The 26,677-nt window shown below is 41.2% G+C and overlaps 1 protein-coding gene across 3 annotated transcripts in view; it reads right to left on the reverse strand.

The window, feature by feature from the left end:
• Positions 1-20,577: 20,577 nt before the first annotated feature.
• The window catches only part of stxbp6 (syntaxin binding protein 6), a 252,243-nt gene continuing 246,143 nt past the window's right edge, over positions 20,578-26,677 (reverse strand). For all 3 annotated transcript variants that reach the window (XM_033026972.1, XM_033026973.1, XM_033026975.1), the window contains exon 6: positions 20,578-21,584. In XM_033026972.1, coding sequence (XP_032882863.1) covers positions 21,561-21,584 — 24 coding nt within the window. In that variant the 3' untranslated portion in view covers positions 20,578-21,560. The remainder of the gene's footprint in view (positions 21,585-26,677) is intronic.

Consider the following 26,677-nt stretch of genomic DNA (forward strand, 5'->3'; position numbering starts at 1 on the left):
ATATCAGGCCTCAAACTAGTATTAATTATTTCCTGCAGAACAACAAATCTACCTGCATCTCCCAATCATTGGCTCCCTGTAATTGGCCTGACTCATGCCTGTTTGCAAACTTCCCTCCTCTACCTTTCTCTTGCCTCTCAGTCCCAAGAGGGTAATCACTACCCTCTCAGTCCCAATGCCTACTGAGTTCACGTACTCTCCTCCTCTCAATTGCTGCATCTATGCACTTCAATACCTGGTTATGCTGCCAAGTATACCGACCCTGAGAAAGACTAGTCCTACATCCTGACAAAATATGCCTCAACGTTGCCACCTCTGAACACAAGGGACACGCCGGGTCCCCACCTACCCATTATTTGAGGTTCAGCGGTGATGGCAGCAGAGGATAAATAGCCCTTATAAGAAAACTTCCATAACCCGCCTCCATGCACCACAGGTCCCTCCAGCGAAAACTCCTATTTTCTACACTTTCCCAGTTCATCCACTGTCCCTGCTTAACCTGAGCCACTGCCCTTATACATCTCACTGCTTCTTCCTAATGACGTACCTGCTCTACAACCAATTTCTTCCTCTCTGTTGGACCTGCCTTACTCCACACTGGTTTCCCTGTGCTGGGCCCGAAGCCTCCTTTCCCTTGCTGCACCCTACCAACAATGTCTGTCGGCCTCAGAGCTGCCTGTGCTTCTTCTACTACCTGCTTTGAGTTCCACTTCCTCCCTCTATTTACACTCGGCACCAGATTATTAACTAAGGTATCCTTGCTCCCTGATAATTTCAACTCTAACCTCACCTTAGCTCCCTTATACTCCTCTGTTAGGTTAGACAATGGTAAATGGAGAATACATTTCCCATATAAAGCCACATTACTAAGACACCGTGGAACTCCAAACCATTTCCTAATATATGAACTAACCAATCTCTCTAACCTTTCCACCTTAGAAATTGGCACCTCATATACTGTCAATGGTCACATCAACCTAGGGAATAACCCAAACTACAAACATCACTTCAACTTGCCAGGAAGCCCTGATTTGTCTTTTGTTTCTAACCCGTCAGTAACATATTTTCTAAATTGCTGAATCTGTTCAGTGTCATCCAACTTCCAGTTATACCACCTACCCAAACTTTTTTTAAATTGGTTTCTCCATTATAGATGGGATTTCTTCTTCATCTACAAAAAATCTTTTCTCTACTACCTTTCCTCTTACCAAATACTCCATGACTTACTAGGCTTAATCTTCAGTCCGTTCTGCCATCTCTCCCCGCCGACGACCCACCGTGATGGTCTAATCACTAGCTCCATTGCCATTGTGAACGCTAACAGTGAAATAGTACACCTTGCCATAATGCACATCTCTAGTATCTGCCATGCTGTCGTAAAGTCTGCTGTACTAAAACATTCGGGCATCTTGGAAATATGTTTTCACTAAATTTACTATCGATCCTGGAACTCTAAAGAAATCAAAAGCACTCCAAATAAGACTGATGGCACAGATCCAAACGCATTTGCCAGGTCCAAAAACACTATATGCAAATCGCTTATTTCGAGCAAAGAAGAGATGACGGAAACAGAAGTAAATTAGGATTAAAAAACATAGAAAGTGTAATAAATATTGGTAAAGCCATTTTGAATGGCCAAAAATGACACAACAGTGACTTTAAAAAACACCTATAGTTGTAAAGATTTTCACTATTATACTTGTTGCAATTATTTCATTACTAGACCAAAGCGGTGGAGTGGCATGACAGGAAAAGATCATTCGAAAGGTTCTTGCACTCTTACAGTCCTAACTTTCTGCGACAAGTGTAATGGGCAATTATGGTGCAGCAATTTCTTTAAGCTCACCTGCAGGTTGAGGGCAAGTTGCTATTTTTGCAAGACTTAGGGAGGAATAATCTAATCAGTGGAGATTCACAAATCACAGTGTCACTGCTGGTGTACATTGGATGAGTGATTTACACTTTACAAATGTCACTGATCAGTTATTTTGACAGCAGTCTGGATCACTGCAATGCAGAATACATTTTTAAATGGTTCACTTATTTTTTCAAGTTCCTTCTGGGAGACTTCAGTGGTTGTTAATTGTGCTCTCAATATCATCCATTAATTGTTAGTCAAGGAGGATGACATTTAATTATTTTTCTCACCTCATGGGCTATTGGTAAATGGATTAATTCTGCAACTGTAAACTCTGACACCACACAGGATGTGGGATTACTTTGCTTACCAGTTTGGAACAAATCCAAAAGCCACATCATCAAGGAAGTAAAGTTGTGCAAAACTGTTCTAGGACTTTGAGCGCTAATGAACCAAGCGAACTACATTAACCTAATTCACATCCCATGCTACTTGGCTCTGCACATTCACATTCAATCCAGTGCATTTCCATTGTTCTAGTGGGAAGGGAACAATTATATTAGGTGTAATCTTTGAACTCTTACTTGTGTTTGCCGTGACTGATTCCCACTCTTAAGCTTCCATGAGTGCAAAGTTCATACGTTCTTGGAGCAGAATTAGGCCATTCGGCCCATCAAGTCTACTCTGCCATTCAATCATGGCTGATCTATCTTTCCCTCTTAACCCCATTCTCCTGCCTTCTCCCCACAACTCCTGACATCCTTACTAATCAATAATCTTGTCAATCTCCGCCTTTAATCAAGAATCTTTTGAACTCTGCCTTAGGGAGGGATGCAAAGTTGTTGGAAGTGCACGTTAGCAGAAAGGCAGGAGGAGAGGGTGGAAACTGGTCCCCAGATACTGGGAATATAAGACACTGCAGGTCAAAAGGTTTTATATTGATTTCTGTCATTGCATACGTGGCTGTTGGGACTATGAGGCATTATAATTAAGTACCCGGTTACTTTGAATATTGATCCGTAGACACAGGCTGAAATTCCACAAATAAATTAAAATAATTCAGTAACAATAACACTGAAGCTATTGTTATGTTCATAGCCGGATGCCCACGGGTGTGGAGTAAACAACACTAACCAGCTCACCTCTCAACCACAGGATCTGGAACGCACCTGCATGCTCAGCATATTTCAAGTTACATTTTTCTGATTAACCCTTTAATAAAGCCATTTTAAAACCAAACACAAATAAAGACATACGTTGTGGAAACAAGGAACTGCACAAATTGAGCACCTGGACTTAAAGGTTAAAAATAATATTAAAAAAGTTTTCTAGGATTAAATGTGCTCCTACCTGATTTGAGTTTTACAAATATACTGCAGTTGAACTCTGAAAGGATCTAACAAGTCACTCTATTCAGAGGGCAGTTTAGGGTGCGTAATGAAATACTTGCCTGAGCAGCAATACCGTGTTCATATATTTAAACAATGAATTCAGAGCTTGTGGTTCATTTATTGCCTATCACTCTTCTGAATCCCCTCCCTGGGAAGGTAGGGACCCACCATTGAATTTGACACTGGATCGCACACCAGGCTGTTTCTATTCACTCACAAATTGATGTAAACACACAGCTGTGATGCCTAATAGGTTGCAACGTGAAATCAGCTCATCTAAGCACAGTCGGATCAAGACCTATCGTTAAAAAAATTACCTTGCTCCTTCGACTGTAGGAGATAGCTATCTACATATGATAAGGAAGTACCTGTACGACAGAGCTCAGAGAATACATGAACAAAGAAACAAAGTGCTGAAGAAACTCAACAGGTCAAGCAGCATTTGAAAGGTCAGGCTGAAGAAGGATCCTGACCCAATATGTCGTCTGTCCATTTCCCATTACAGATACTGCTTGAATTCCTCCAGCACTTTGTTTTTTGATCAAGATTCCAGCATCTTCAGTGTCTCCAGAGAAAATGCATGCTTGTCAATTCAAAGAACTGTCTTGCAATTTCTGCTTACTCCACAGGATGGAGACAGTGCAAACAATCTGTCTAGAGTGTTTCATTGTCATATGTACTGACAATGGAACACTGGAATTCTTACTTGCTACAGCTTAACAGGCTCATAAACGTAATTACAAATAGATAAAACATAATAATCAAATATACAATAAATTAATAAACGTAATGTTGTTTGTAATGTAATACCAGATAATCATTATAGTGCAAATAAACCAAAGTTTGTAATGCAGCCAGAGAAAGTCCATAGAAGGTCATAGTTACTGTGTTGTATTCAAGAGCTTGATAGTTGCTTGGAAGCTGTTATTGAAGCTGGCAGTCATGGTTTTCAGCCTCCTGCATTTTCTTTCTGATAGTAGTAGCAAAATGAGATCAGGGCAGGATCTTTAGGTAGACAAAAAGCTGGAGAAACTCAGCATCTATGGAGCGACGGAATGGGTGACGTTTCGGGTCTCGCTGAGTTTCTCCTGTTTTTTGTCTACCTCCGATTTTTCCAGCAACTGCAGTTCTATCTTAAACATGGCAGGATCTTTGATCATATAGGCTGCGCTTTATCACAGTGCATCCTATAGATAAATCCTTTTGAAGGTTTGGGATGGGGGGGGGGGGGGGGGCAGTACCTGTGATAGTTTGGGCAGAATGTAGTCTCATTTATTCCCGGGGGTTCAAGTTGATGAACCAGGCATCTATGCACCCACTCAGTAAGCTCTCTAGCATACATCTGTAGAAACTTGTTAAGGATATTTTTGCAATTGAGGGAGTGCAGCATAGGTGCATGAGGTTAATTCCTGGGATGGCGGGACTGTCATATGCTGAGAGAATGGAGCGGCTGGGCTTGTATACTCTGGAATTTGGAAGGATGAGAAGGGATCTTATTGAAACATACAAGATTATTAAGGGTTTGGACACGCTAAAGGCAGGAAACAGGTTCCCGATGTTGGAGGAGTCCAGAACCAGGGGCCATAGTTTAAGAATAAGGGGTAAGCCATTTAGAACGGAGGTGAGGAAACACTTTTTCACACAGAGTTTTGAGCCTGTGGAATTCTCTGCCTCAGAGGGCGGTGGAGGCCGGTTCTCTGGATACTTTCAAGAGAGAGCTAGATAGGGCTCTTAAAGATAGCGGAGTCAGGGGATATGGGGAGAAGGCAGGAACGGGGTACTGATTGTGGATGATCAGCCATGATCACATTGAATGGTGGTGCTGGCTCGAAGGGCCAAATTGCCTACTCTTGCACCTGTCAATTGTCTATTGTCTTCAATAAAGTTTGATTAAGTATTTGATAAAATAGGGCGACACAGTGGCCGAGTTGCTGCCTTACAGCGTCAGGGACCCAGCTTCGATCCCGACTACGGGTGCTGTCTGTACGGAATTTGTGACCCAGTGACTGTGTGGGTTTTCTACAGGTGCTTCGGCTTCCGTCCACATTCCAAAGACGTGCAGGTTTGTAGGTTAATTGGCTTCTGTAAATTATTGGCTGCAGGGTAGAACAAGTGAATGGGTGATCGCTGGTGGGCTGAAGGGCTCAGTTCCACACGGTATCTCCAAACTAAACTAAACTTTTCGTTGATATACTGAATCACCTGAGGAAGTAGAGGCCTCGATGAGCTTGCTTTGAGATTGCATCGATGTGCTGGGCCCAGGACAGATCTTCAGAGTTCTATCTGGCTACACAGCTGTTGGTAGAGAGAGTTGAGCAGGGAACTGAGCGCACAGCCTTGGGGTGCAGTGTCAATGGTTATCAAGGTGCAAATATTAATGCCAATTCATACTGATTTCAGTTTGCACATGATGAAGTCAAAGATCTAATTGCATAGGATCGAGCAGAGACCCAGTTGCACATGTTTGACGATTCAAAGGGGATCAGAGGGGATGATGGTGTTGAATGCCGAACTGTAGTCGATGAACAACAGCCTGACTTACATGTTCTTATTATCCAAGTGGTCCAACGCAGAGTGGGCAGCCAGCAAGATTGTATCACTTCGTTGATCTATTGTGGTGGCAGGTGAATTATACTGGGTCCAGTTCCTTACTTAAGAGTTGATATGCTTCATATCTCTCAAAGCACTTCATCACCATGGACTAGTCAGTGATTATTGAGCCATGCCACCTTACTCTTCTTGGGCACTGGTATCGTTGTTTTTTAAAGCAAGTTTGAACCTCGGACCTCGATAATGAGGTTGAAGATGTCTACAAAATCTCCAGTCAGTTGGTTCACGCAGATTAAGAACATGGCCAAGAACACCGTCAGGGCCATACATTTTCTGAAGGTTCACCCTCATGAAAGATGTTCTGACACCAGCCTCGGTGATTGTTTGCAGTGTCACTGGGATGTAAGGGGATCTAAGAAGGTACATCGATGTTCTCCCTTTCAAAGCAAGCATAGGAAGCATGGAGCAGAGTGGTGGAGTGTTGGGTCCTGTTGGATGATTCTACCAATTTCTAATTTGGTCACACTACAGTTACTTGTGGATGTGCTCACATTTTACATTCCAACACTACTTTAAGCAATAATCAGTTATTTTAATTTGATGTAACATTCTTTTGCATGCGTCTTCACAGTAATGACCACTCTGACTATTAAAAAGCCCACAGGATCATTACCAAGACATTCATAGCCTCCTCATCAAGAAAATGTAAGGCAGAGATATCAATGCAATACAAGTTTCATTCTAAATGGTCACCAACAATATTGAAAAAAACAACACAATTTTACTTCGGAGTCACGTGAGTGACTATGTGAAGACCCCGTCCAGTACGCATGCGTGTCATATCGTCTATTGCATTGCGTGACGACTGGCAGGGTGAACGTGATTCTCCTGCCAGCAACAGACCTGAGGTAAGTTTTAAAAAAAACTTTCAGGTTTAAATCTTCTTGCAGAAACCTCTACTTAGAGGTCCTGCTAAAAGTCCGGGGCAAAGTCGGGACGGAGGGGAAACCCCAGTCTCGAACTTCCAGGGAACCCCGGTCATGGGGAATCCCGCCCACGGACCTAGTAGGTATGTTGCAAAGCCTACCTGAAGCGTCGTTGAAGATCTGCTGCTGAGGGTGTGCGCGATTTTGGCGCCGTTTAGAGGGGGCGGGTTTAAAACGCGATTTTCTCTAAGCTGTTCCAATCGAAAATGTTCAGCCTAGTTAATTATTAACGAAAAATCGCTGGAAGACCCCGTCGCAAAAGCTATTATTAGGTTTAAAGGCCTTGAATAATAGTTATAGTAGTTTAAAAATCAATCTCTAAACCCGCGACCGCCAGCAACCGCAGGGTCTCATAAAGCAAATAGCAGAAGTTAGGTTGTATATTTTTACATTAAAAAGGGCTTCTAAAGATCCCTTTATACTAAGTTTAATATTGCGAGTAGCTCAATTTGGCCCCATTATATCGCGCAGTATTTTTCTCGGCATTTGGGGCACAAATCTACCGCAATGTGAACGTTCTAAACCAGCGCGTTCCACAGGGACCCACTGGAAAGCTGATTTAAATGGGCATTTATTTACAGCAATTAAACACTAAATTCCTTCCATTTGGCCTATAAATTAATGTAAATGAGATTTAAAAATCATGTTTTATTGTGAATTATTTGTGAATATTATTTGGACATTTAGGCTATTTAAAAATGTTAATCATTTATTAAGAAATGGATAGATGTTTAGATCTAGTAATTGAAGTCTGAAATTAGCTACAATTAGGTAACTAACTAATTATATGCTTTAATTTCAGGTCATCCAAGTAAGATTATTTTATATTTGTTTCAGAATGCTTCAATCTATGATAACTGAAAATTTCATTCAGTTCTCTTAATTTTTAAGAAAGTTATGGGCTTTTGACTGTTCACGATCACAGCTTTTTTGTTATGTCCATAGAAAATCAATAGGGAACAAGATGCTCATTTCCCAGTATGAAAATGGCCATAACTTTTTAAATACTTGAGATATGAAAGTGAATTAGGTGTCAAATTAAACTTATTTTTATGCTTTATCTGATGGGATAAATTACAGACTTGATTTTTAAAATCTCAAAATTTTGTAACATTGCTAGACCTAGGCGCTCGGAAGACCGCGGAATGCGGGTAGCGAGCGACGGTGGATTCACCTTTGAGCCGCTGGCAGTAGAACCAGCGGCTTCATATTGGTGGAGAACTCGCTCGGGAGACCGCGGGAAGCGGGGAGCGGACGGCGGTGGATTCGCCTTTGAGCCGCTGGCGATGGTGCCAGCGGCTTCATATTGGTGCCAGGGGCACCTGGACAGCCGCTCCGGAGACCGCGGGAAGCGGGGAGCGGACGGCGGTGGATTCACCTTCGAGCCGCTGGCGGTGGAGCCAGCGGCTTCATATTGGTACCTGAGAACCCGCTCTGTAGACTGCGGGATGCGAGGAGTGGACAGCAGTAAGTCACCTACTGTGCCGCTGGCAGTTAAACCAGCGGCTTCATATAGCTCCAATGTGACAAGCTCCGGCATTGGAGTCTAGTCACCAGGGGGTCCTGGGACACCCATGGCAGCATCTTATTGAGGGCTGCATAATGCATCTCCCTCGACAGAGGGGAGCATTAGGAGTCACTTCTGGGCTGACTCTGAAGACAGGGGTTTGGCTGAAGAAACCACAAGTGTGCAGGGGGTGCAGGAACAATACTACCAGCGGCAGGAGCTCGATGAGTGGCCGTCGGGTTCAGAAAGGCCACATCATCACGCAAGACCTCACATCTTCGACGGCAGCACCCCTACGCACCCACCAGCAAACCACGATGAACTGAAGCTGGTGAAAGCTTGAAGGCCGTACAACCAGGACAAAGGACTTTTTTAGGCCACAGCCCAGAACAGCCTTCCTGGAAGATGCGCCAACCTCGTACACGAGCTCCTCCACCTCCCAGGAGCAGATGTAAAATCATGCACACATGTTTGAGGCAGCTCCTGGGTCGGGTTGCATAAGTTCTCCCATTCGGATAAAGGTATGGAACCACATCGATGATGTCTCCTGTCATGGATACAAGTTGGTAATATTAAACTGGTTTGAATATTTACACTGGTTTGGGATAACATTAGATTAGTTTATACTGCACACAGGTATAGTTGGAGTTGCCTTTCAAGACAAGGCTCACAAGAATGGGATGTGGACTGATCATTGTCAACAGCCTCAACCCGCATGTGCAGTATAGACTTTTCTGAATAACTTCCATGTGATCATTTCCGCTCACAGGGTTGAAGATATTTGAAATTTAACTGGATGAGGCAACGATACACTCAGAAGCATTGCAAAATGGGCTAACCAGTTTCCAGATTATTTACCATATCACTACTATCAGTGCTTCAGCTGCACAGAGCTAACAAATAAGTAGCATGGCCAATCTGGATGATATTGAACATACTGTATTTTACTAAATTAGCCTTATCAGCCACATAGCTGTATTTGAGGAATTGGTTCTCACCCATCCAGTTAAATTTAAATTAAGTTGATACCAACTGAAACTATTGATTATTGGGATACAATCATCCATTTATTGGTCTGGGATCAGCTCTGAGACAAAAAATTAGACCTCTGCTATTTTTTAGCTGAAACAATCAAAGTCACAATGATGGACAGCTTTGCACCACTAAAACCTCTTATCCGAAAATCTTCAGTCATTTCCAAACTGATGCTATTGCCCAAAGATGGGTAATTTACTAATACCATCTCTAGTTACGGAGGCAGATGGGATTAGCATGAGTTATCAAGTGTTCAGTCATGGTATCAACTGCCAATGGACACCAGGTGCATTCTGTGCATTAAAGGGTGTGTGGATATGCATATACGGCATGCACAAGTCCAAGGTGATACACTTTGTTGGTGGTATATGTTAATCACAAAGGAACAATCAAATCAAAGTATCCGGTGATAGTTTTACCAAACCGCATTTAGCACTGGTGTATTATTATGCAAAATCAATGACAACACAGAATGAATGTGTGATCACAAAGTATTTAATGACAATGTGGATTGATAGAACACTAACTATTGAGTTGCTTGCATCCACTTTCAATCAACAGTGAACGAGGCATACAGTGGCGAAGGGTGCATTCTCGCTACACTAGGAAGGAATGTTCTTTTATGTCTTCCTCCATTTGGCCTCAATAGACGGGTCTTACAAAATTCAGCAAGATTCCCGCTTCCGGGTTTTCATAGTGCCTGCCTGGGTTATATACCTATGGCTCCTGCTGAGGTGAAGAATTAACATAAAACCTTACATGGTTAATTCCAGATAAAAAGATGCTGGTTCAGTTGTGATGTTGAAACCATCCTCTGCATGATATAATCAATTCATAGACATAGATCGTTTCTGCGGCTCGGGTTGTCAAACCATAAGCGTTAAGAGGCTCCAAAGGGAGTGGCTGCGCTGCCTTGCAGCTGCGGCTCGCCTGCAGTCCATTTGTCTTTTCTGTTTTTTGTTTTCTTTTGTCCTGTTTTTGCGGTTTGTTTCGGTTTGTTTGGCTGTGTGTGTGTGGGGGGGGTGGGCGTGGTGTGTTTTTTGTCTCTTCCTTCGGGGGGATGCGACTTTTCCTGCCGTATCCCCGTCTCCGTGTCCGTCTGCGCTGAGGCCTATCGCGGAGCTGGCGGCCTCCAACTGCGACCGACCTCGAGGCTGTGGAGGTTGTGGAGCAGAGCCAGGACTTACCAACGCAAGCCTGGCCGACTTCGGGGCTGTGGTTGCGGTGCGACACAACTTCCGACCCGACTTTGGAGCCTCGGAGGCTCGGCCGCGGGCCAGTGGGCCAGTGGACGACATCATCGGGAGCTCGAGTTCTGTTTTCCAGAGCTCCCGCAACTACAGCTGCGTCCGCTGGACTGGAGGACGGCAGCTTCGACTGCCCCGGGCCGCGGAGTTTGAACCGGCCCGTTTGCGGAGCTCGGATTCAGCCTGCGGGACTTACATACCATCACCCGGCGGGGTTATAACATCGGAGGCTTGGATTGCCTCAGCGCAGAGGGAAAGCAAGGAGGGAAGAGACAATGACTTTGGGACTTTAAACTGTGTTGAGTGTTTGTTATTTATTTTATGTTATGACTGCAGGCTAAACCATATTGTTTGTTTTGTTTTTGTTTTTGTCTTTTGTTTTTACCTTGTTTGGGATGTGTTTACCTTGTGTGGGACTAAAGATGGAAATTAGCTGCTGGCTACAATCTTGCATATTACATGCAAATGTTTATTAATATGCACTGTCCCTAATAAAATCAATTCAAATTCAATTCAAGAGTGCTCACTACAGATTGCAGGGATAGCACCAAATAGCAGCAATCTGCATAGGAGATGGGAAGCATTGTTTATGCTTCCTTACGTTTAACTCAGCACGGATGACTGACACATTAAAATTCAGTTTTATGGGATTATAACATTAAGTTACTATTCCATTACTGTGCCTTAAGTACCTCCTCATCATTTGGCTGAGGAGTACATAAACCACTCTGTCCAGTCTCACCCTCTGATATCCAGAATATCAGCTTAAAACCTCCCAGGCTTAGGGACGCAGAGATATGGGTTGTTAACATTGTACTACGTCACTTCACCGATGGGCACCAGCAACATCCCTGTCCATGGCCATACTCACGTATTAGTGATTATGCCATGGCACTGAGTACAGCGCTATGGGTCCAGTCATTGCAACACTGGATAGGATGATCATATCTGCGGGCTAGAATAACATGTTTTGTTTATGATTAATCAAGCAGATTAGACAGGGACACAAGACCAAACTAGATGTTGCATATCCCATGGACCTTGGGTTGCGTGTGATCACGCATCTACACCAGTATGTCAAGGTGCCTAAGAGCCTTATAGACTGACAGCAATATTATTAGTTACATAAAATTTTGTTAGAAGGAATCACTACGAACCTTCTCCAGATGGTTATATGGGTCTGGCATATACAGGAGTGTACATTGACATTGAGTCTCACTCCACCAGGACCGCTATATCTCAGCAGCAGGGAGGTACCACATCCTAGCGGTTGCAGGATGGTCAAACTATTGATCTGTCCAAATATTCAGAATAAACCTTTTGCCAGATCAGGGGTATTTGCCAACTCTATGTTAGGTATGGTTCATACTTTCTCCAGGCTGAGGGATGTTACTATTGCCACTATTATTCATTAATAGCATCAACATGTCTATATCTGTCATGTCTGAATGCATTCTTAATGTTCACTCATCATTGGCCTACTGATGCAGTGTATGACGCCTGGACTCGGTTCCACGGCATGAAATCACAGAGCTTTAAAATCTTCACGTAGTCACCCACGTGACTCCGAAGTAAAATAGTAAGATTAAACGAGAACTTACCAGTTTGAAGTTTGATCTTTATTTTATGAGGAGTAACGTTGAGGGATTACGTGCCCTCCGCTCCCAGCCCTCTATCATAAAGTTCAACTGGTATTATGGTTCTCTTATCTTGCCATGTTCAGTTCACTAACTGTTATCTGTGATTTCACACCGCTGCTTTGAAGATTGACACACATGCGTACTGGACGGGGTCTTCACGTAATCCCTCAACGTTACTCCTCAAAAAATAAAGATCAAACTTCAAACTGGTAAGTTCTTGTTTAATCTTACTATTATACATTTATTATCTACTGATTTCCGTTGCATTCCTTGTCCACTAGTCCTTAGTTTTACTGAATTAACAACTAAACATTTAATAGGCATTAAATTGGCAAGACAAATTTCTCAGATTACAGTTAATTACGAAAACAGATAATAACAACTCGAATTAACACTAAAGTTAAATAATTGTACAGAAAGCCTTTCTTCCTCATGGGGTACTCCTTGGACTCCTTACATTCTCCCTTCGATAACCCACTTTCCTTTACTGGCATCAATGCTGTTCATGCTGAAAACCATGTGTATCCAGCAACTTTAAACCTCAGGTCAGACCCCAGTGAATAGAGCCTTGAGATAGAGAATGGCCTGCATGTCACCTTCCCCTCAGTTAACAATGAACCATTCTACATTTCCTTATCATCGTCTACTTTGATTTCATTTTCACACCTCCATATCTCCAGACTCCATCTCCCCTGACTCCCAGTCTGAAGAAGGGTCACCCATTTCTTCCCTCCAGAGATGCTGCGTGTCCCGCTGAGTTACTCCAGCATTTTATATTTATCTTTATCGACATTGTTTAAAATGCACAGGTATACTTTTATAAGTTACCCAAATAAAAAAATGCAGTAAAACTAACATTAGTGATTATCATTCCTCAAAAAACAATTGCCTGATTAATACAAGTGCAGGTGTAGGTTTAACAGCTTTATATCTGATCTGGTGCCACAGCAAACATGCAAACTCATAAACCCTGCTCTTTCTAAATTATGTACTTCAAACCCTGTTCTTGCCCCAAACAGCAAATAAAATAAATAAGCTTGTCTTCCTTTGCCACTGGGAGTATGCCCATCCACTCGAGTGCTTCTGCTGACTTATCCTCTCCAATCCACCTCAAGTTTCCCACAAAGTTGCCTCTATCCAAGTCATGCACTCGCCTTTCATCCTCATGTGATACTCGTTTGAGTGTCGATTCCATTCTCCCTTCGATAACCCACATTCAGGGCCGGCGTTAAGCCGATTTGACCGATTGCTCCCAATTGGGCCCCGCGCCTAATGGGGGCCCCGCACTAATGTTCAGTATTTCGTACGGAAATACGAATTCTCTTTGTTAAATAAAGATTTTTTTAAATTCGCCATCCGGATTTTTTTTAAACGAACATGCATAACAACCGCTGCACGGCCATCATACACAAACGATTTGTTAACTAGTGCTGTTAGCACTTCTTAACGGTAAGTAGTTAACACCTTGTTAAGTTATGTCATGAATCTGCATCTATCCACATTCCTCAGTAAATGTGATAGTGTTTTGAACAAGTATTAATGACGCCGTGTTCAAAAGGGAACTGCAGATGCTGGAATATCGAAGGTACACAAAATTGCTGGGGAAACTCAGCGGGTGCAGCAGCATCTATGGAGCGAAGGAAATAGGCGACGTTTCGGGCCGAAACCCTTCTTCAGACTCATTTAATGACGCCGTGTTCCTTTGAATAAAATTCACGCGGCGTCATTAATACTTGTTTAAAACACAATTACATTACTGAGAAATGTAGATCGATGACACGTTGAGAATTTCATTTAACTCACCATCATGAGTGAGGGCCCCGGACCGCGAGAAGGGGCTTCTTCCTGGTGTGCAGGTTAGTCATTCACCTACCGACCCACGTTGTGTCTCTCTGTCTTTTGCTCACTCCCTCCCTCCCTCTTTCTCTCGCGCTCTCTCTCCCGCTCCCCATATTGTCTCTCTCTAGCTCTCCTACTCCCTCTCTATCACCCTGTCCCCTCAGCATTCCCGGAATCATTGACGTTTTGCAGTAGACAAAAATGCTGGAGAAACTCAGCTGGTGAGGCAGCCGCCTGGCCCGCTGAGTTCCTCCAGCACTCTGTGTTTTTTGTTTGGCTCTGAAGTTGAAGGTGGCTCAGTGGGACGGGCAGCGGCTCTGGGGAGAGGGTTGTGTTTCTGGTCGAGACCCTTCTTCAGACAATCACAAGTACTCTCACCGACGCGAGTTCAGTTCGGTCTGAAGAAGGGTCTTCTCTCCAGAGTCGCTGCGCTGCCTGTCTGCTGAGTTACTCCAGCTTTATGTCTATCTTCAATTTCAGAGAAATACAATTTCTCACGGGGGGCTTATAACGTCTCTAAACCCCTCTGGGACCCTCTGAACATCGCTAAACCCCCTCTAGCCCCCCTATTTCCCTCTATTCCCCTCTAAACAATTGTAAACACACCTGAACCCATCTGAAGCCCTCTAAACATCTCTAAACCGTTTAAACCCCCTAAGGCCGGCCATGCGCGCACACACACAGACGCATACACACAAACACACACACGCAGTCACACAGACACAGAGACACAATCGCATACACTCATAAACACACACACACACACACACACACACACACACACACACACACACACACACACACACACACACACACATTCAATCTTTCAAAGTGCCGCTCATTTTATTAGATGTGTGACACTTTCATATAGTTTTTCAAAATTTTAGTATATCAAGCATTTAATGTTTTTTTTGGTTAAAGACGAGCATACTACACGAAATATAAACATACATAAATTTTTACTTTTCTAGAGTAGGGGCCCCGCCATCAATTTTCTAATTGGGCCCTGCAATTCCTAGCACCGGCCCTGCCCACATTCTCTCTCTGGCCTTAATGCTATTCATGCTGAAAATAGTTTTCTCCTCACACGGACCACATCCCTTTCACAATCACTATCATTGCCTCACCCTGAAGTCCTCTGTCCTTGTAATTTACTTCAATGGCCATTTACCCTTCAATGCACTTTTATCCTGAAAACCATGTGTATCCAGCAACTTTAAACCTCATTTTACAGTTTAGTTTATTGTCATGTGTGCCGAGGTGCAGTGAAAAGCTTTTGTTGCATGCTATCCAGTCAGCAGAAGACAATACAGGTACACAACCTTTTATCCGAAAGCCTTGGGACCAGACACTTCTCGGATTTCGGAATTTTTCGGATTTCGGAATGGAAGATTTTTAGCGTAGATTAGGTAGGTAGCGCGGGCGGCTTGGAAAGTCTGGAGCGGCTGCCTCCTCCCCGGAAACCGGGGAATCATTGTAAATCATTGCTTAAATGTTAGTCAGTTAGTTTGGAGGGATTTTATGTGGTGGGGGGGGTGAAGGGGGAAACTTTAACTCTTAGTCCCCTATCTGGTCGGAGAGGCGGGGAGCGGGCAATGCCTTACCGGGTCGCCGTGCAGTAAGCTCCGGAGCGCTGTGGCCGCCGACTCCCAACATCGCGGCGCTGGGGCTGCGGGCGGCGCTGGATTTGGAGCGCCGCGCAGCCAGGGGTAGAGTTGCCGGGGTCGGAGCTACAACCGGCGCCGCCCGCGGCCGGACGCCCGCAGCCCCAGCTCCGCGATGTTGGGAGTCGGCGACCACAGCGCTCCGGAGCTTACCGCACAGCGACCCGGTAAGGCATTGCCCGCTCCCCGCCTCTCCGACCAGGTAGGGGACTAAGAATTAAAGTTTCCCCCTTCACATAAAAACCCTCCAAACTAACTGACTTACATTTAAGCAATGATTTACAGATGTTTAAGTGTCTCCCCGGTCTCCGGGGAGGAGGCAGCCGCTACAGTAGTACAGACCTGGGTTGACCGTGGGTCGTTTCGGGTCAAGTTTGGCGCCAAACGCGAGCTTTGGTGTGCAGACGACATCCTGGAAAAAATGTTCGGTTTTCGGAGCTTTTCGGTTTCCGGAATTTCGGATAAAAGGTTGTGCACCTGTACATGATTACATTCGAGGCATTTGCAATGCATAGATACAAGATAAGGGAATAACGTTTAGTGCAAAGTAAAACCAGCAAAGTCGTTGACGTGGATAAGCTTTTCCCACTGAGAGTAGGGAAGATTCAAACAAGGGGACATGACTTGAGAATTAAGGGACAGAAGTTTAGGGGTAACATGAGGGGGAACTTCTTTACTCAGAGAGTGGTGGCTGTGTGGAATGAGCTTCCAGGGAAGGTGGTGGAGGCAGGTTCGTTTTTATCATTTAAAAATAAATTGGATAGTTATATGGACGGGAAAGGAATGGAGGGTTATGGTCTGAGCGCAGGTATATGGGACTAGGGGAGAATACGTGTTCGGCACGGACCAGAAGGGTCGAGATGGCCTGTTTCCGTGCTGTAATTGTTATATGGTTATATGGTTATTAAAGTCCCATCAAGGATAGTCCGAGGATCACCAAAGTAGTTCAACCCTGTTCTTTGGTTACGGAAGAATGATTCAGTTGCATGATAACAGCTGGGAAGAAACTGTCCCTGAATCTGGCGGTGTGCGTTTTTGCACTTCTATACCTTTTGCCTGATGGGAGAAGAGGGATGGCCAGGGTGAGGTTTGTCCTTGATTATGCCGTTGGCCTTGCCGAGGCAGCATGGGGTATAAATAGTCAAAAGAAGGGAGGTTGGTTAGTGTGATGGTCTGGGCTGTATCCACAATTTGCTGCAATTTCTTGCGGTCTCACCTCCAGTCAAACATCTCAGTGAATGGAGTCTTGAGATAGACACTTCCCTTCAATAACTCTGCAAAGGCTACATCCTCCTTTGACTCCATTCCTCACTTGTGCAGAAGCAGGATTGCTTTACTTTGCCTCCCAATACATATATCCTATGCGATCACAGAATGACCTAGAAATGCCCTTATTTCCCCCTGCCCCCCCCAAAGGCAAAATATTCAGAATCTGTAAAACCATGTAACAACAAATTGTAGAGAAATTAGGGAGAATGCACAAACTCAGTACATATAGCACTCGTAATCAGGATTGAACCCGGGTCTCTGGCGCTGTAAGCCCACAACACTACTGCTGCTTCACTGTGCTGCCCTGATGAATATTTGCAATTTATTGGTTTTAATTTCAGGCATTTGTTTTCCCAAAGCTCACCTCATCACGTTGAGAGTGTCCTAAAGATCATTCTGATCCTCAATCCCTTCAACACCTTGCGTTCAAACAGATGGAATTAGCTTCCACAGGTAAGGCCTGCTCCTGACCATCACCCCTACAACCCCCACTGCTCCACATATATATGATGTTTGGATGTTCCCCCAACTTTACCTATTAATCCGAGGAAAGACTGAACTCAGTTTATTCAACCAATGTAAGGTTCCCCACACCTTTGTCATTTATATATTTCTCACTGGTGACTACCTTAGGTTGAAGTTGACTTTGTTCCAGGTCCTGAAGGATGCTGTGACTTGTTTCCCCTCTAACACGAAGTCTGCAACTTTCCATCTTCACCACTGCACAAAGCAGGATTACCAAACACATTTACTGGATACAAGATACCTCAAATAAAGAATCAAAATATTATGGCTTTCATGTTAATGCATATCATTTAAGAAATCACACCCATTGTTATTTTATTGGTACTTTTATTCTAAGGTTTTGTAAATTACTACATGTTCCAATAGATAGACTGCTTTAAAGTAAACATTTCTTCAAATTTTCTATGTGCAGGTTTTAAAATCAATGAAAACATGGCCACAGATTAGAATTCCATTCTGCAGCAACACTGTCATTATTAATATGCAACACAGTCCTCCCTCAGGCATACAGTAATTGAAACTAATTGTTAAGTTAATTCACAGTTCCTTGTGCAGCTTAGTTCAATAATAACACACCAGAGCTGAACTTAACTTTGACGTTCCATCCTTTTGGGCATTCTACAGCTTTCACAGTAGAATCTAGCCATGCAAGCACTTGGTTCACCGCTGTATAGCATACTTCAGTCCAAATGCTGGTAAATTCAACACAAATCAATTACTTGATGATCAACATGGACATGGTGGGCTGAAAGGCCTGTTCCTGTGCCATATGCAATCTAATGCACTCAATGTTTTTGATAATGCATATTAAGAATTTGTATTCATTTTGCTCTTTTAATAAGGAAAAAAAATGAACAAGGTACTTAAAAATAAGCAGTTCAAATGAATTTTGCAATGAGACCTGGGTGTCATGGTACACGATGCAACGAGACCTGGGTGTCATGGTACACCAGTCATTGAAAGTAGGCATGCAGGTGCAGCAGGCAGTGAAGAAAGTGAATGGTATGTTAGCTTTCATAGCAAAAGGATTTGAGTATAGGAGCAGGGAGGTTCTACTGCAGTTGTACAGGGTCTTGGTGAGACCACACCTGGAGTATTGTGTACAGTTTTGGTCTCCAAATCTGAGGAAGGACATTATTGCCATAGAGGGAGTGCAGGGAAGGTTCACCAGACTGATTCCTGGGATGTCAGGACTTTCATATGAAGAAAGACTGGATAGACTCGGCTTATACTCGCTAGAATTTAGGAGATTGCGGGGGGATCTTATAGAAACTTCCAAAATTCTTAAGGGGTTGGACAGGCTAGATGCAGGAATATTGTTCCCGATGTTGGGGAAGTCCAGGACAAGGGGTCACAGCTTAAGGATAAGGGGGAAATCCTTTAAGACCGAGATAAGAAAAACATTTTTCACACAGAGAGTGGTGAATCTCTGGAACTCTCTGCCACAGAGGGTAGTTGAGGCCAGTTCATTGGCTATATTTAAGAGGGAGTTAGATGTGGCCCTTGTGGCTAAAGGGATCAGGGGGTATGGAGAGAAGGCAGGTACGGGATACTGTTGGATGATCAGCCATGATCATATTGAATGAGTGCAGGCTCGAAGGGCCGAATGGCCTACTCCTGCACCTATTTTCTACGTATCTATGTATCTAATATTGACTCCCTGGTTTCAACATATTTGTATAGGTTAAGGTCATTGGAAATTAATGCTTATTGTGATTTGACGTGAGAATCCCAAATAAAGCTGTATATCTCAATCAAAGAAAGAAACCAGAAATGTTTCTGGAAATGAGTTCAACTTTTCCCACTTATTAATTCACATTGTTCTGACAGACCTGTTTGTTAATTCACATATTGCTGGCATTAAATTATTAGTCAGACTTACTGTAATAATTTGTTTACCTCTTTGTGTCTTTTGAGAGATGTGTGCAATATCAGATGTTTGGAATATCAACATTTTAAAATGCTCTATAATGAAAAGATTTCTCACCCTGCTAATTCCTTAGCATTGGACAAGATTTGACAACCTTTCCCAATGTGTGATGGTTTTTCTGCTGCAGCAACAGTGGAGGCGAGAGGCAGTGCTGTCTCAAAGTGGGGAATGCATTACTGCTGGGTTTTAAACCAACATCAGACAGACCCACTGACCTCACTGGTATCTGCTATTTTATATACATTACCAGAACACTCTTTGGCATGCAACACTTTCCTATGTTGATAACCAATCTGCTATAAAAAAGTCCCTTACTGAAACACAACTGAGAATTGCCAATTGGGAAGAGGCAAGTACGGACTCCAACTCTTTAAATTGAACCTGGTGAGATTGTAAACAAAATAAATTACTCGTTGTACCTGTAACATCTGCCAAATTCCTCAGGAATTCAAAAGGAAAAACAAAGATCCTTGTAAAAGCACAAGGAACCTTCTTGGTTTGCCTTGGATTAACCACTCAGCATGAAACTCGGCAATTACTCTGTGTCCTAACATTCCTGTTAATGCATATTTGTACTCCTGGACCCTGGCGTGGTCATCCAGGTAGGAAATTGTTCCAATAAAATTGTAAACAAAATAACTTTCTGGTTTTCCATTTGTTTGTAGCTCCTTGTTTCTTAAACCACTTTTGATTGCATCCTTAAATTTCACGGACCAAACCGTTCCATTGTCTACTGTAGTTGTGGGATAACCTAACTCCCACAATTGGCTGATGTTTCTTGCAGATTACTGTGCAAAAATAATTGACACTGAGTAAAGAAGGACAGGTGAAATTCTGTACTAATAAAGCAAAACCAATCAGTTCCATTAACAATTAACAACATAAAGTTAACACAGGAACAGCAAACACTGGTTTCATGACTAGGGCACAGACTGCAGCAGGAACTTACTAATTAACTGGAATTCTCCCAAACTAGACAGCAGAGAACAGAGACATGCTGTGCTTTTACGTACAACCTGGAATTAGCAACCTAGAGTTTAGCGAAGTTATTTGAAGGGAACTCCATCAAAAAAAGCTGCCACTGAAACACAAATGTTGATTATTTATGAATTACAGTAGCATTCAAATAATTAATCTTTTTTTTTTACAAGTAAGGCCTGTTGTACAATCTTTTAATGACAACTAAGACTGGAAACAGCAAAACAGAGCACGAGTCCACACACTGAAGAGACAGGCACAGAAACCTCACAGTAAGCACTCTGTCACAGTCAGAATTAACAAGGTGTATTAAGTAACTGGATTGCCTTTAGTTTTAAATAGTTGTACAAGATCAATAGCAATTTTTATATAGTGTTCTCTGCTGTAGAACATCAGCTAAACGACACATCATAAACTGCCTTCACTTATGACATGTGACAGATACATTCTTCAATATGGAACAATTACCTGAATAACTTTATATCCAGCTGCTACTTAATATTTATACTTGTGCTAATCTCCAGTTGGAAGTTTTAAATTCTTGTTTCCTTCACTGCTTTCACAGCCGGATGAAATCCAAGTTCTCCATGGAGAGTAAGGAAGCGTCCCTGTGTAGTTTTGCAGTTGCAAGGACAACGACAGGTAGATTGCAAAATGAAGAGTCACATCATTCAATCATGGCATATTGCTCAGTCACTGACTTGGTGGCTGTAGTTTGAGGTCCAGTTCCTATATTGTAGCCCAGTTCCTATAACAAAAGTCCATTCAGCCACACTCTGATGTACAGATGTGTATCCAAGACTTTCAACTGTATTCTTTGAAATAAAATTGAGATCTCTAATATTGTATAGAACAACATGACATTAATTAAAAGCTGTTTGCATACCATGAAAGTCTACACCTGTAATTATTGCAGACCGATAAGAGGCTGTAAATCTAACAATGAAAAAGATTAAGCCAGTAGTTTTTTTTGCTCCACATTGCTGACTAAAATTTAAAAAAATATTGAAACAGATTCTAATATTGGCAGCATCGAGTTTGAAGGAATAAGTTTCCAATAAAGGAAATGTACATTCATAAACTTCTGTCCCTCTGTGTGACGGTCAACATGGGTAGAGCTCCCAGTTGAGTTGGCAACTGCTTAACATTTGTGCTTCATTGCGAGCTGTGGGGAGGGAAAAGAAAGGAAAGACGAGATGTATTATCATAACGCATATGCAGCAATACATAGTTAGTCAGCAATGATCAAATCTCAATAACCAACTCGAATTCCCAAATTATACTTATTGCATTATAATTATCTACATTTGACAATGGGAATATAAAGAACTTGTAGGTCTATCGTATTAAATATCTACATTAAAATTATAAATGTAAGTTCATCATTGCCATTTACTCAACCAAGAAACAATATGGCATTCAACAGGTTTGTAACTAAACCTGCAAGTCAGAAACAGATATCCGATTGGCGTAAAGTTTAAAAAAAAATTTAAAAAATATTTATTAGAAGTAAGTACAATACAGTGGCACAAAATTATGTTAACATATTACATTCTCTGTACAACTTCCTTTTTTTTTTTAAAGAGAAAAGTAAGAAGAGAAAAAGGAAAAAGAGGGTTGTAGAAAGTGAAGGATAGACTAGTGAGCGTGAGTGAAAGACAGATAAAGAAAATAGTGAAGAAAATAAATAAGTGAAGAGGGAAAGCAGGAGGGAGTTTATTCAATCACCACAAGATGAATTTTTAATATTCTAGATCGTCTTTCACCCATACCTGAAACTTTTAATTTTCACGATACTATGGCACCACATGAATCCAAGAGATCAATAAATGGGGACCAACTCATTAAGAATTGGTCTTGTTTGTCTATTAGGAGGAGTCTCATTTCTTCCAGATGTGCTATGTCCAACATATTACTGATCCACATTTCCAAGCAGGATTCGAACCAGCTACCTTCCGGTTGCCAGCCGAACACTTAGCCCATTGTGCCATCTGTCAAAAAATAAATGTTGGTATATTAGCATTTTTCCAAAATTTAAGTATGAGTTTTTTTGCTATTATTAACCCATAATTAAAGAATGAGTTTTGGTGTGTATTTAATTTGTTCCCATCTCCACTTTCTCCAAATATAATAATTTCTGTAATAGGTTCCATTTTAATCTTAAATAGCTTTGAGAATACATCAAATATGTCACACCAAAATTTATAAAGTTTTGTACAAAAAACAAATGAGTGTGTAATATTGGCATTTTGAGAAAGACATTTATCACAGATGGGAGAAATATTTGGATAACATTTATTCAACCTAGTTTTTGAATAATATAATCTATGTAATATTTTAAATTGAATTAAATTATGTCTAGCGTTGATCGAACATTTATGTAAATCTTTAATGTATATTAAATCTTTTGAGATTTTTGTCATGAATTCATTTTCCCAGTCTTCTCTAGTTGCCTCTGTTGATGGTAATTCTATGTTTAAAATACTGTTATATAGGTATGATATTAATTTTTTTGACTCCGCCTTGATATTCATTGCTTCTTCCAGTGGATCTAAAATTATACTTTGAAATCTTGGTATATATTTCTTCATAAAATCACATACCTGTAGATATTTAAAATATTGGTTGTTATTCAATTTAAATTTTGATTTTAGTTGTTGGAATGATAATAAATTTCCCGATTCATACAAGTCACCTACCTTTTTAATTCCCACTCTTTCCCATTGTCTATATGTTTTATCCATAGCAGATGGTTTAAATACTGGGTTATTCACTATTGGTGTTAGCACTGATAGGTTTCTTAATTTTAAAGTTAATTTTATTTGTTTCCAAATTCGTATTGTATTATGTATAATTGGATTCTTCTTATATAACATATTATTCAGTTTTATTGGGGAGAAGATGATCGCTCCTAAATCGTAAGGGGAGCAATCCTCTTTCTCCATTCTTATCCATTCCAACTGTTGAGCAGAACTATCCAACCAATAAATTATATTCTTAATATGCACTGCCCAATAATAATATAAAAAGTTAGGCAGTGCAAATCCCCCCACCTCTTTGGGTTTGCACAAATGATTTATTTTAATTCTATGTGCTTCATAATCCCAAATAAAATTAGAAATATTCGAGACTAATTTAAAAAAAAAAGTGTTTTGGTATATATATTGGTATAGATCGGAATAAATATATTATTTGTGGTAGAGCTATCATTTTTATAGCATTTAATCTGCTGATTAATGATAGTGGGAGCGTTCTCCAAAATTTAATCAGAGAATTAAATGTATTTAATAATGGTATAAAATTAGCGTTAAATAATGATTTATATCTTCTAGTAACTTGAATACCCAAATACTTAAATTTTTCCGTTGCAATTTTAAATGGAAATTTTAATAGGTGATTCGCTTTCTGGGGTTTTAATGACATAATTTCACTTTTATTCCAGTTTATTCTATAGCCGGAGAAAGAGCCAAATTCCTCTATTAGATTTAATAGATTCGGGATGCTCGTTTGAGAATTTGTAATATATAAAAGTATATCATCCGCATATAGTGAAATTTTATTACTAGAATCCTTAGTATTATAACCCTGAATATCCGGATGCCTTCTTATCCTTTCAGCAAGAGGCTCAATCAATAGTGCAAATAGCAGGGGTGATAAAACACAACCCTGCCTATTACCCCTCGATAATTGAAATTTTGGAGATAACATATTATTAGTTAGTATTCTTGCCATTGGTTTATCATATGGTAATTTTACCCATCTAATAAAATTCTCTCCCATATTAAATTTTTGGATTACTTTGTATAAATACTGCCGATTGGTGTAAAGTTCAGAAAAATATTATACTTCTACAATTAACAGGCAATTTAGAATAAATTGTGAGCATTTACACGCTCATAAAGCAGGCTTCAAAGGGAACCTCCATTTTGAATGATTCGAGAAGGTGGTTCACCTCACGTCATCAGTCAGCTTCAACGACAACTGCCAAGTAGCTAATTTCCAGGTACTCTCAGGAGTGCCTTTAACATTACTTTAACTTAAGTTCCAACAAACAAACAATTTACAGATTGGTTATTTCACATTTGATCATTAGCTCTTCATTTTACCAATTTGTGCATACTGCAGCACTGATTGCAGCTGAATGAATTGTCTTGTGGCTGAAAGTCCTAGGCTGCAACTCGAAAGCCTCAGGCATTTACTACTGAGGGAAGGTGGCAGCCTTTATGCTCAAATAGCAAACCACACAGGGTCAAATCAGGACAATGTATTCACTGATGGCATTCTGATGATTTGTTATAAAACAAGGCAGAACATGGGAGACACCAGCTGTTCCATACATAACTGCTGCTATCGTTACTGGGTGGGTGTCAAATAGTTCATGACTCCAGGGACAAGGTACAAGACCCTAACTTGTTGCAGTTCCCCAGTGGTCAATGTGGGGAACCTGCCCACTGACCCAGTGCCAGCTTCCACCTCGCACAGAAACAGTGAGCCTGTTTTCTTCATGAAGGGAAGCAGCAATGAGGGAGATCAGTACGCCAATAATTATTTTAATTTAAAATGCTTAAGTGATTTAAATATGATTTGATTTTTAATAATCACATTTTTAATTGCACGTTTCTGAATGAAGATGGGCATGTGATGGAATACTCTCCAGTGGTCCAGGTGAGCACAGCTCCAACTACACTCAGGAGGTCAACGTCATCAGGTTGATCAGCATCAGCATTGTTAAGCTCACTGCCAATGGCAAAAAGTGTACATACATTACAGGACCGGTTGCACAAACGTGAGGGAGAAGGAAACAGAGGTACAGTGATGGATGCAGCTGAGGAAAGATGGGAGATTGCAAATGGACTGGTTGGGTCAAGTGGTTTGCTAGAGTTGCATCTATTACGACTGATATTGTAAACGGGCTGACCAAATTGAAGACATTGCAGTGAGAACTCTCAGGCAAAATGTTTTCTTTTTCAATTCATTCAGCTGCAACTTCATAGTGCCGGAGTGTGGCAACTGGGTGTGTGCTTGTGCCAGGAGGATCTACTTTCATCCCATAAAATCGCTCTACATTTTAAAATTTATTTTCTACCTATAAATCTAGCACAATTTCTAGTTGTAATGATATCCTATCCCATTGCTAAGATTGAGCTTTGTCTTTGGAACTGGTGAGCTACAATGCTAAGAAATATATTCTGTATCTTGCCCTATCCCAATGCAGAATATATCTATCAGCATTGTAGCTATTGTACGGGAGTTTGGTTGGTATGTATGCATGTACGAATATATGTATGTATGCGATCTAACTTGATTGGATAGCATGCAAGACAAAGCTTTTCATGGTACCTTGGTACACATGACAATAATAAACCTAAACTTAAACCTATTGGGCTCTCTGCTGTCAAATCAACACAAATAAATTCATTATTAATTAGCGTGTTGATTAACTAATTAATTAATTAATTAATTACTATGTACAGGCAGCAGCAATTGCACTCTGAAAACCAGTTACAGACCATCAACATCAACCCTCAAACTTAGTGTTGCCGCCCTTGCTGCAAGAGTTAAATATCATCAACACAACATAATTACATATCCATTTGAAAATTCAAAATAATTCCCCATTAAACGCAAGCCCAATGTGTAAATTTTCTATTCTGCATTTCATTTCAATTCAACCTTAAAACAAGACACATTTTCTCTTTTACAAATCGAAACTTGTCTCTAGTGGAATACTGCCTTCATCAATTTTTCTCCACACGTTGATGCAAATTATTTCACAGCAGTAAAGCTAACTTATATGGGTATAGGTTTGAGAAATTTTCAAGGGCAATGTACAATTAACATAATTTAATATCATATAAATACAAATATATTCTGGTACAAAATAATGATTCAGAGCAAATTGCTGTCAAACATAATTAAATACCATAAATCATAATGACATCATTACCTATTTTCAAAACAGTTAAATTAAAGACATTCAGTTCCTCAACAATTTGCATTCTACTTATTAAGGTTTCTTGACACTGACAGAAGGGCAACCAAACACTAACATCTTCTCTTTGCTAACCTGAAACAATAGAACCTCCGTTTGGTAAAACAGATCAACAGAATCAGTCATGAACAGCAGAAAATGAAGCATTTCCGCACAACCAGCCTGTGCTGCCATTAATGCTTCACTCCATTCTCCCAACTTTCCTCAGCCACATTGCTGTGCCTCTCACATTTGCTTATTCAACCTTCTATTAAATGTGTCTCTGG

Source organism: Amblyraja radiata, chromosome 9 (assembly GCF_010909765.2).
Source record: "Amblyraja radiata isolate CabotCenter1 chromosome 9, sAmbRad1.1.pri, whole genome shotgun sequence".
Taxonomy (NCBI): domain Eukaryota; kingdom Metazoa; phylum Chordata; class Chondrichthyes; order Rajiformes; family Rajidae; genus Amblyraja; species Amblyraja radiata.